Raw genomic sequence first — 12,007 nt, 5'->3', positions numbered from 1 at the left:
AGGTTAAAACCCCGATTTTCCAGTCGCTTTTCGGAGAAGGAAAACATCGTAAGTGGGTGAATCAACTTTTTCTTGCTTTTTGCAAGAAATACCCTTACTTACTATTAGGTCTACTTTTGTGATTTTTAACCTTACCATCGTGAATAAAGGTCCTTATTTCACGTATACCAATTAGGGAAAAATTTAAAAACGATTCATTTTTAATTAAAACAATATGTGACCCAGTGGAAGAGACACTTTTTTCATACAAAAGTGAGGGACAGCTATGTCCACTGGGTCACTGCTCGAAACAAAGTTATAAAATAGGAAATCCTATAATTACATGTTGTATTGCGTAGCTAGTATATTTGTCTTTAATATAATAAGTATACATTAATTAGACTAAATCCCAATTAAATTTTCTGACAACATGTAGTCGAAGTATGCGAAATTTTGCTGGCAAAGAAAAGTTGATTCACCCAAGTGCGTTTTGCACATTATCCGATCCGATAAAGGAAAGATTTCAAAGGCAAAAATCAAAGATGGCGGCTTAAATATAATATATGGGATATCGGTCCTACATCCGATATCGGATCGGATAATGTGAAAACGCACTAAGGAAACCGGATTAATCCCAATAGGACCTGGTTTACCCTCTGGGTTGGAGGGTCAGATGGATTTCGTAAAACTAGTGTCTACCTATCTACGCCAAAGCTGTGACAGAATTCCGGGATAACGCTAGGACGAAAATGCGTTTACGATACAAATAGGTATAAAAGAAATATTAATAGTTTATTTTTTATCTGTGTTCAGTTTGCGTGTGTGCATACCATAATGAAATCCATTATGTCAGTTACATTGAGAAGATGGCATGTGGAACTATGCCCAAAAATGACCACTCAGTGACTTCCTTTCTGTAACTTTTAATAATTTAGTCTACTTTCGAATTCACACGTCATAAAGGATGGGTCTAATAAGAATAATTCAATAATATACCTTTCGATGAATCATTTGAGGCTCCTTCATCCAAAACCTCCTGCAACAAAACAAACAGCTTAACAATTTATAATTATAGGTATTTAAATTAGCCAATGATAGTCAGGACCGTGATAAGTGGCACACACAGGGACCTCTGATCAGCAGTGAGCTATTAAAGTTAATAATGATGATGATGATTAATTGGTAGGTATTTTATTAGATAGGTAAAGGAAACAATAAATTTTAAGATATCTAAGTTATTGACGCTGCTGTGTCTCTACCGAAGTAGTTTAGTAGTACAATATTGTGTTCGTTTTTATACAGATCATAATAAATACCCAGAATCAATAAATACAACCTTATTCATAAACGTTTGCTAACAAGCCGATAAAAATATTTTGTCCCTTTTCATCATACCAATACTTTGGAAAGGATCTAACGATTATTAGTGGCTTATTAACTTTTGTATACGTTTATAAATAGGGGGTTAGTGTAGGTACAGTCAACCAATTGGAACCCTAGGCCACTGTAGAACTATGTCACAGTGACGTTATAAATCAGATTGTAAGAAATCTCTTACTGCTTGTCATTTTGACATGGTTGGAGAGTGGCCTAGGGTTCCAATTGGTTGACTGTTTGTATTAATTTGTAAACTAAATTTAATATTAGTGCAAATATATGTAATGCCTAGAATACATGTAAATTCAATATAACCACAAAATTAAAATTTGAAAAAAACCCCCGACCGCGACATAGTGGACCGATTTTCATGAAACATGGCTAAGAACCAGTGATCGGAACTATGGGAGCAAAACTTTAACAGAACCTTAGAGCTGACGTAAATTAAAAAAAACCAAGATTATTATTTTCAGATCAGTGTTAAATTTGATTCTATACCTGAATCCAAGATTTGCAATACTTTACTATAAGGATATTAATATTTTCAGGGCTGTAAGCACTCTGTAATGTCCACTTAGCAAGTTTTGTTAAAGTTTTGCTCCCATAGTTCCGATCACTGCTAAGAACACTCCCGACTAAGTGAGCTTTCAAACAAAAAAAACGAAATCTAAGTCGGTTCATCCGTTCGGGAGCCACGATGCCACAGATAGACACACAATGACAGACAGACAGACAGACAGACGGACAAACAGACAGACAAACAGACAGACAGACACGTCAAACTTATAACACCCCGTCGTTTTTGCGTCGGGGGTTAAAAATAGTCTGAAAAGTCGTCTATTTAACCTTATTTTCCAGCAATGTGTAATCGACACGGAGATCGTGTTTTTATTAAGTTAATTGTATTTTTTAAACAATACTTACCTACGCCTTACTATACAGGGTGGGGCCTGTAACAAAGGCGAAGAATTGAACTGTAGGCTATTCTCCTTATACTGATCAACATTTGTTCAGTGACTTTTAAAAATTATGAAGTCTTTAAATTTTTAATTTTTCATACAAAATAAATATTAGCTTCAATGTACGCCATTATTGTTGTCATTGACGTTGTCTGTCACACTTTAGACTTAACAGAATTCGCAATACATTACCTCTTAGAAAAAACTTTCAAGGGTTCAAAATACAAGTTATTTTTAAAAGTCGCCGAACAAATGTTGATCAGTATAAGGAGAATAGCCTAGAGTTCAATTATTCGCCTTTGTTACAGGCCCCACTCTGTATAAGAAAACCAGTTAAAATCGTTCTTAACACTCGAGCAATACAGCCTCATTTGCATTGTTTTATCAATGTAGCTATTAGTAACAGTAGTTGTACATAAAATGGACAATTTAGCATTTAGTGTGTTTTAATAATGAATTAGCATTTTACGTCACTGTTAACCTACATACATACGTTTTTGTATTAACATAAAATACGACACATGTTAAATGGATCTGGCCTAGCGCGTACTGACCCTGCCTGCTAAGCCGCGGTCCCGGGTTCGAAGAATCCCGGTTCGGTAAGGGCATTTATTTGTGTGATGAGCACAGATATTTGTTCCTGAATCATGGATGTTTTCTATGTATAAGTATTTGTATATTATGTAATGTATATCGTTGTCTGAGTACCCACAACACAAGCCTTCTTGGGCTTACTGTGGGACTCAGTCAATCTGTGTAATAATGTCCAATAATATTTATTTATTTAAACATAAAATATAAACATCTAGGTATCTAGTGGATACCCATGTGCCTTAATTAGTTAAAAATTAAAATCGCTTTTGCATTTTTATAAAAATCTAAATTTCATTGAAGTAATGTTTTTAAAACAATGTTAACAATGTCAAATTTCATAAAAATATAAGAACATATAATATGGGTATTAGAATAGAATAGAATAGAACTCATTTATTCAGGCAACACGTCAGTAAGTACAAAACAATAGATAAAGTAGGATAAAACACATCAAACATCAATAGATAAAATAGGATAAAAAGTTGCACAAGGTAAAAAGTAGTAATAACGATGTGAGGCCTAAAATGGTCTCCACTCAGCATTCTCAGCACTCGGTATTCTTTTTTTTTTAAATATGGGTCTTGTAAAAAAAGTAAGTAGGTAACTATTGAAATTAAAAGAATATTAATAGGTACGTAAGTAAAAATTGCATACCTGTCAATAAATTTAGAAAGTGATAGAAGACTCAATATTGCACATTTTTCGAAATACGCCATATATATTGTTGGTGTTCAATATTCTAATGTGATGATGGTTCAATTACTCTCTTAACTGTATGAGCGTTAAAGTGAAGTCATACTTAGACATATTGACCGGGATATAGACCGTGATTACCTTTTTGATTTTTGTCGAGCTCCCGATACTTCAATATAAGTCTAATGAAAATAACCGTGAATCATTCAAAACTCTTATTGAAGTCATATTTTCTGGTCATGTCGTATGTCATATTATTATAGACAAGCATTAATTTATATGATTCAAATAAAATTGTGCACAACATCACATTTAGTAAGAGCAACGACAGTATGTGATAAACCGAGTACATGCTTAAATTTATATTTAAAAATATTTTAAGCGGGTTACTCACGTATTAAGTCGATATAGCGTTCGACATGTTTCGGTCCAATTTCGAGAACCTTTCTCAAGAGTAGCGACCCCGCCTTTACATGTCGAGATAATGATGTGTGTGTTTTATGTGTTGTTTTTAAATATGTATGAGTCTCACGGGAGTTTTATAGTTAAAATGCTTAAATTTAGTTTCAAGGACAGCTTTATAAAATGACTAGTAATGATTACTGACAAAAATGAACAGACATAATTTAATGATCACAACGTCATCGTAATCTACCAACATATTGAGATTATTCAATAATGACGGTGTAGTATAGTATTTAAATACTAATAGTCATAATGATAACACAAAACATAAGACAAGCCCCAACAAATTTTCTATCAAGAATTCGCGGCTTGCTTCAGAAGATTTATCCGTCGTTATATGTATACTAATAATTACTCGTATGTACGAGTAGTAAGTAGGTACATATTTTTATTTATTATAATAAATTTATTTGTTTTAGGTATATGTATGTAGTTAATCAATAGTTGTTGTTTTACTGGAAGCTATCAGATGAAGATGGAATAATACAGTAGGTATAGGCTCGATTTTTTTTCGTATAAGAAAAAAGATAAACATACTTGACGTTATATACGTTTTTAGGGTTCCGTACCAAAAGGAACCCTTATGGTGCCGCTCTGTCCGTCTGTCTGTCTGTCTGTCACATTTCGCAATATCTCGAGGACTACTTATGCTATCGATTTGAAATTTGGAACACTGATGAACATTTTTAACCTCTCCAAATTGAAAGTAGGTATTATTTAAAAAAAATATTAATATTAACTATACATAGAAAATGGGCAAAATGGAAGGGGGGGAAACTGTAAATGTCGAGTTACTAGGTCAAGTGGGGTATCGTTAGAAAGAGCTCAAATAGTACATATCGAAACTATTTTTAAATTTTTTTGTTGTGAAAAAAATATTAAGGAACATGTAAAAAAACACCTGGTGGTAAAATACTCTCATATGTATTTTTTTAAAGTTACATATGAGAAACATGTGATTATTTTAGCTTTTGTAAGTTTGTACGGATACGGAACCCTCGGTGGGCGAGTCCGACTCGCACTTGGCCATTTTTTATAGACTATTTATCACAAACTGCGATCCGGTATCCAGTAATCGAGTTTTTCTAGACCAATAGTTTGAATCTCCAATGTACTAGTCGATCAATGGATATAACGATATTTATCAGCAAATCGCAATATTTACTGTACATTCTATCCATAGTCTTTGCAAAGTAACAAGAGATAGAGATTGATTGATTTTATATCGGCAATTACACGGCAGACCGTAACGTAAGTGACCAATATCTCGCCTCTTTCACTTTTGATCGTGCAAATATCGATCGTGTAATTGCCTATATATCTAGCTTTGGAAACAAATTATTACTTGCATTTGCAACATAATAGTACTTTACGAATATTACGATATAAGCAATTAAGCACAGAATATATAATAGTACAAGTACAGAAGGCTCACTCCTTTGATGTTCACAAAATGCCGCCATTCTAAATTCTTACCTACATTAACAAACGGACCGCGCGCGAGCACCCGACATGGAATTCTATTGCGCCGCGCGCCGCCCCTGGTATAAGTGCGCAAAAGAGGAAATTCGAAACAATGATCATAAATTAAAACATGACCGAAGGGAGTGTTTTAAATTTTATTGACACGAGTTACGATTTCCCTCTTCGCACATGAACCTATCGTACCTACGACGGTTTACAGAACAAAATAAGTGACCCTTTGAAGTGTCAACTTGAGAAGTAATGTACTACCTCATCTCGGACACTGGCGATCAAATATATGAAAGAGGCGCGTTCCTAACACACATTCTAAGCTGGTGTAGGTGAACGCGTACCATGCTTGTATGAGTGAGATATAACAGGTCAACTGTTCGCGTTTTTGACAGGCGGTAACTGTGAAGTAACCGAGCGAGTGTGGGCGGCACTTTCAGCGGTGAGCGGGAGTGGCCATACTGTACGATAGTACTCTTTATTATACTGTGGTACTACTTTGCGAGCTAGTGCGAAAAAAACACACATACTGTAAATAATTAAACACTCAATGAAACAGTCACTTACGTTACATCTGCAGGCAATTAGCCTGATCAACATAATAAAATCCCACAAGTAAATTTTCTCACCTCTAAAATTTTCTCCCTATCCAGATCTTCCACCAGCCCCATAATCCCTTCCCAAATAGACGAGGAAGGCTCCACATCCTCTCCAGAAACTATAGTAGCATTGAGATCAGCATCCAGATCCTCGACTGGATCCGTAACTGGATCCGGAGCGGGATCCGCGTTTTCAGACTTGGGTTTGTTGTAGACAGTTTCCATGATACGGGCCCGTGCATCGCTGCCCTCGTGACGGATCGCTGTTAGGTTCCCAAAGTCTGTGCCATCGGCGAGGAAATCATCACGGTTGATTTCATTGCTGCTTGATGACTCTAAATTGATGAACCTGGAAATTAAATATGTCTCCTGTAGTACTTAACATTTTAAGTAAACTCGTTCTCTAAAAAAAATAATATTATTCATTATTATTGCCCGCGTGGTGACGGGTTAAAATTTCACCACCCCCTTTCTTCCCGTGGGTGTCGGAAAAGTCGACTGTGGGATATGGGTTAAACTGTGGCGTAGGCGAGAGGCTGGCAACTTGTCACTGCAATGTCACAATTTTGTTTCCATTCAACCCCTTATTTGCCAAGAGTGGCACTGAAACTTGAGTAGGTAGTTTCATGTGCTCTGCCTACCCCATTTATGGATGTTTATTAGCCACTGGCATTGGTTTTGAAAGAGCTCTGATTGCGAAATAAACTTGTAACCAGTAGTCCAACAATGTATATTTATTAGAATGTAGATACCTAACAATTACTCGTCATTTAGGTCACAAATACATTGCAAATAGATATGAATATATTGTACTGTACTGTACTTGAAAAGTGAAAGTATAGGTAGGTCAAAATCACTGAGCATGTTATGAATTACAGTAATCACCATTTCTTCCCTAATTAATGAACTAAACATGAATACTTGGAGTCATCCCCTAAACTAAAACTATTTTTGGTGACATATTGCTTATGGCATGGGCCATATAATACCCATAGGGCCCAGCTTCCTTAACAAAGTGCAATAAATAGTTGAGTATTTTTCCTGAATATAGTGTTAAATTTCAGGTTATTGTCAAACTGATGGATCGCTGATTTATTTAATGTGAATGCTGTCCAGAATGGACCTCTACAGTAATTTTATTTTAACAACTAGAGTCCTCAAGAAACTACTTGGAAACTATGCAAAACTACTAAGTCAGACATTTTGTGGCAAGCTTCAAAATGCTGGCATTATCAATAAAGTACACATCTGTGCAGGTCAAATATTTCTTTAAGATGGGTTGTTTGTTGTGCTAGTTGCCAACTCTAGTTCAAAAATTTGGACTTATTGCAATCCTTGACCTCAAAATATATTTACTATAATTATATATTTTCATACAAGTGATATTTTACAAGTAGCATATTAAAAATATCGCGAAAATTTGATCATGGGCGGAAACTATCACAGGACTAAGCAGGGACGTATTTTAAGGATTTGGCATCCCGGGCCAGTGAGATTTGCCACTGTATAAAGTGACCATAAAGTAAGGAAAAAAAAAAAACGGTTTTGCCGCCCCAAAAAGAGCCTGCCGCCAAGGGTCATAGCTTGGTTGGTCATGGGGGTAAATAAGCCCCAAAGACTACGCAATAATATTGCTTCTCAAATGATTTCCAATTTGAGATTATTAATTTGCAAGTTTTGCCAAATTTTAGAATACCTGCATTGTAAATGCAAATTTCAAGAAAACAAACTAGATTTACATAACAGTAGCATTCATTTCAAAACCCAATACACTTTTAATGTTCTTAAACAATGGAGATAAACTGTATTAATTATTGCAAATATCTCAACCTAGCAATGACATTGAAATACAATCGCAACCTTCTGAATTAACTCTAATAGGCTTAAACAAAATCATTTAAATGTCAGGGTCATCTTGCAAGACATATGCAAACTTGGCTCACTTGTGAATGAACTTGAGTATGATTGTTTGATTTGAGAGGTGTGGAGCACCTTATTTAAACAGAAAATATTTATTATTATAGTACATTCAATATTATAGGACATTCTTAGTGACATTCTTACACAGCCTCCTCAGTACATTTTGTATAGGAAAGACTGACGCGCCCCAGGTGGCGTGGCGGCGGCGGGGCGCGCTCCGCGCCGCTTGGCGGCGCGCCTTACGTCCTTCCTATACAAAATGTACTGAGGAGACGCTTTTTGAATTACACTCAGGTGGCGTGGCGCGGACGCCCTTTGCGCGCCCCGAGACACGCGACGCATAAGTGGGAACGCTGCCTTACACAGATTGACTGAATCCCTCGGTAAGCTCAAGAAGGCTTGTGTTGTGGGTACTCAGACAATGATAAAAACAATATTCATAGAAGAAAACCATGACTCAGGAACAAATATATGTGCTCTTCACACAAATAAATGCTCTTACCGGGATGCAAGGCAGGGTCACTATGCGCTAGGCCAGACCAGTTGTTAAAATAAATATGTCAAATAAACTAACATTTTAATAATTTTGTTTTTGACTGAAAAATTTGTTGTTGATGAAACACTTTTCTAATTATTTTGTATGTAGGTAGTAAATAAATGTGGGTAACTTAAGTTGTGCCTGATAGAGAACAAAAGATGTAAGAATATGACTACAATTCAGGCACAATTGCTAAGACACACTGAACCAGTTAAACTAATAACATACTGATAAACAACATTCTATTCTAACACAGAATTTCTAATTATGTTTAAACATGAGATAAACAATTGAAGACACTGAATAAATCAATGAAACTTTACATTTTAATATATAAATATTTTTAACAACATATAAACATAAAGAATAATTTTTGATCACTCACCCTTCAGAAGCTAAAATTCCCAACACTGGGACATCATCCTTTTCCTTTTTCAATTTATGCTCCTTAGCATAACTCTGCTCAATACTATAGTCATGAGCGGGATTCCTTAATATTTCTACCCTCAGTATGCCATCTCTAGGCCACGAGTCCTTCACATGGTTCAAGCAGGTTGTTGGTGTTCTTGAAAATGCTATATGAATATATGCAAGCACAAAGAAAGCCACAATCGCTTTCAACAGCACCAGGAACTCAAAGAACCTCCTCACTGGCCTCGGAAATGTCCTTGCATAGGCCACAGCAAACTTAAAAAACAAAGCATGAAACAGCCTTTCTCTCACATTGAACAGAGGATTTTGATTATTGTTTCTATTACGATTCATTGTTGCATTCAGTATTGGCCCTCCTGGCAGCAAGTTGTTCTCAGGATTCACTCCTGGAGGCAAGTTATTCATTATCTGGGGGCCTCCTGCATTACTCATGGCTTCGGATTGGTGTACTGGACGGTAAACGCACTATCTCATTCGCATTTTACGCATGCCACCTAGAAGAAGAAATAATAGTAGAACACTTCACATATTAACCTCCTGTCACTGTTAGAGGACGTAGGTCCAAAAGTTGCCAAATGCGTGGTACAATAACATCGATCGAATCTATGTTTGTTGTCAGGTTTCGATAATTTTATTAATGACGTTGGAATCTGTATCAACAAAAAATATCCATAATCGAAACAGAAGGGACTGACCTCCGCTTAGAAAAACAATTTTCAAGATGATAAATACGATTTTTAAATCAAGGCATGTATTCTAGGGATACACAGCTTTATGGGACAAATAACACTATTTTCTAGTAATAAAAATCCTTAGACACAAGTCACTTTCTCGTGTGAAAATTGGATAAATATGTGAAACTGTCAAATTCTTGACATGTCATTGGATACGGGCTGAGAAGATTTTGGATCTTGACCATGGAATGTTTTTAATAACCATAGACAGAGTTGTTTACTTTCACTAATAAAAATACTACCATTTCAGACATAACCACGGACAAATTTCGGTTTGCCAACATTACAAATGAAATAAATACTGAAATTGTAAACGATCCGAAAAAATATCTGCTAAACAAATTACGGAAAACATTTTTTCCATGAATTTTTAAGATTATAAGATTATAAATGATTACACCTTCGTATCGAGATAAATTTGTGTGAGATAGTTCGCAGACATACCACTAGATGGCGGTAGTAGATTGAATCAGAATGGCGAGCCGAAAATTTTAAAAACATCTTTTGACATCTTTGTCGACTTCTACTTACTCGGAAAATCCATAGGGACAATCAGTGTGATTTTCAGTCAAGTTAAAATAAATAGAATTGTAATTATTTTGACAGTAACACAAAAGTAATGATTCTATTTCGAACTGAAATCGCAACGATTACTAGTGCTACACGCTGCGTCTGGTAAGACTGTTACAATATTTTCATGTCATGGGGTCATGACCCCCCCCTGAGCCTAGGTTGGCCATACAAATAGACCACGTGGACCCCCCCTCCTGGGCACGAAGCTGGATCCGCGCTTGGGACATGAAATGTGAAGGGGGTAGGCGTTCACTTCACTCGCCTACCATATCTTTTTTCTTACCTACTTCACTCGCATTACCTAGTAAAATGGCTAAAATTTGGATTCAACATTTTCCTAGTGTTGCAAAGTGTACAGTATTCTTGTTTATAAATAAATGTGGGTATATTGTTAAAAAAAAAAAAAAAAATTACAGGTTTATATTATAGTTGTAAGTACTAATACAAGTAATACCCTACATAATGTACCTATACCTGTATACCTACATACTATAACTTACGGGGTAGGTACATAAATCCCTTTGCAATACACACTAATGTTACCTCTGCCTGTTACGGTAGAAGATCACTAATAATATTTTGAATGCAATAATCATCCCATACCGTCCACTGTGCCACTGTTGAGCATAGACCTCTCTTCTAGTACCTACGACATGCCTACGGCATGGCCACATGTCCCAATCATGAGCTAATCCCATCCAGATATGACGACCGGTCTGGGTGGCTAGCCGAATGGCACAATCGCTCACGAAACGCTCACGAAACGAAGCGCTAGTAGATATCTATCTCTATCGCGCTTGCGTATTGGCGCGACAGAGCCAGCGGCGTATCGCTTTCGTTTGGCGTCGGAGAAATGCCATTCGGCTACGGGGCCAGGCTCAGTCGGTAGTGACGCTGCCTGCTAAGCCGCGGTCCAGGGTTCGAATCCCGGTAAGGGCATTTATTTGTGTGATGAGCACAGATATTTTGTTCCTGAGACATGGATATTTTGTGTGCTACTCTGCGGCGGCGCCACCATAATGAAATTCAACTAATTATATGTTAAAATGATGTTCGTAAGGGGCCGTCCATAAATTACGTCATTCTAAATTAGGGGGGGGGGTTTGGTCTGCGGATGACGGTAAATGATAGATGGGGGGGGGGGGTGTTTCGAAATTGACGTCATTCTTATTTATTTATTTATAGTTTATTTTTCACGTACAAAAAGATTATTTCTAAAAAGAAATTTCTTCCAGCACACCTAGTAAGTGAGACTGCAAATGTGAGAGGCGGCTAAGGCGCATACAATACTAAAATAACTCATAATAAACATACATAAGTAATGCAACATAGATGTACACAAATACAGTAATAACTACAGATAAAATACTCTAACAATAATATTACATATAATACTAGCTGCCCGCCCCGGCTTCGCCCGTGGTACTTAAATGTATTATACATATAAACCTTCTTTAAGAATCAGTCTATCTATTTAAAAAAACCGCATCAAAATCCGTTGCGTAGTTGTAGTGTAAAAATAATAAAAGATGATTCTATAACCAAGTGTTTTAATCATATAATACCCTATTTTTCTCAAATCTGCAATGTTTTATTTTGTCAAACTGGTAATGACGTCAATTTTGGGAGAAGGGGGGGGTCATATGATATGACGATAGGATGATTATAGGG

General features: G+C 36.3%; 1 protein-coding gene across 1 annotated transcript in view; it reads right to left on the bottom strand.

Annotated features, from left to right (window-relative positions):
• LOC125234567 (membralin) overlaps window positions 1–9,908 on the bottom strand; it is a 159,650-nt gene extending 149,742 nt beyond the window's left edge. The window contains 4 exon segments of the mRNA XM_048140857.1: window positions 976–1,015; window positions 6,170–6,488; window positions 8,983–9,523; window positions 9,725–9,908. Coding sequence (XP_047996814.1) covers window positions 976–1,015; window positions 6,170–6,488; window positions 8,983–9,461 — 838 coding nt within the window. The 5' untranslated portion in view covers window positions 9,462–9,523; window positions 9,725–9,908.
• Window positions 9,909–12,007: the final 2,099 nt, after the last annotated feature.

Source organism: Leguminivora glycinivorella, chromosome 16 (genome assembly GCF_023078275.1).
Source record: "Leguminivora glycinivorella isolate SPB_JAAS2020 chromosome 16, LegGlyc_1.1, whole genome shotgun sequence".
Taxonomy (NCBI): Eukaryota; Metazoa; Arthropoda; class Insecta; order Lepidoptera; family Tortricidae; genus Leguminivora; species Leguminivora glycinivorella.
The sequence above is the reverse complement of the archived record's forward strand: the minus strand, read 5'-3'. Positions and strand labels throughout refer to the sequence as shown.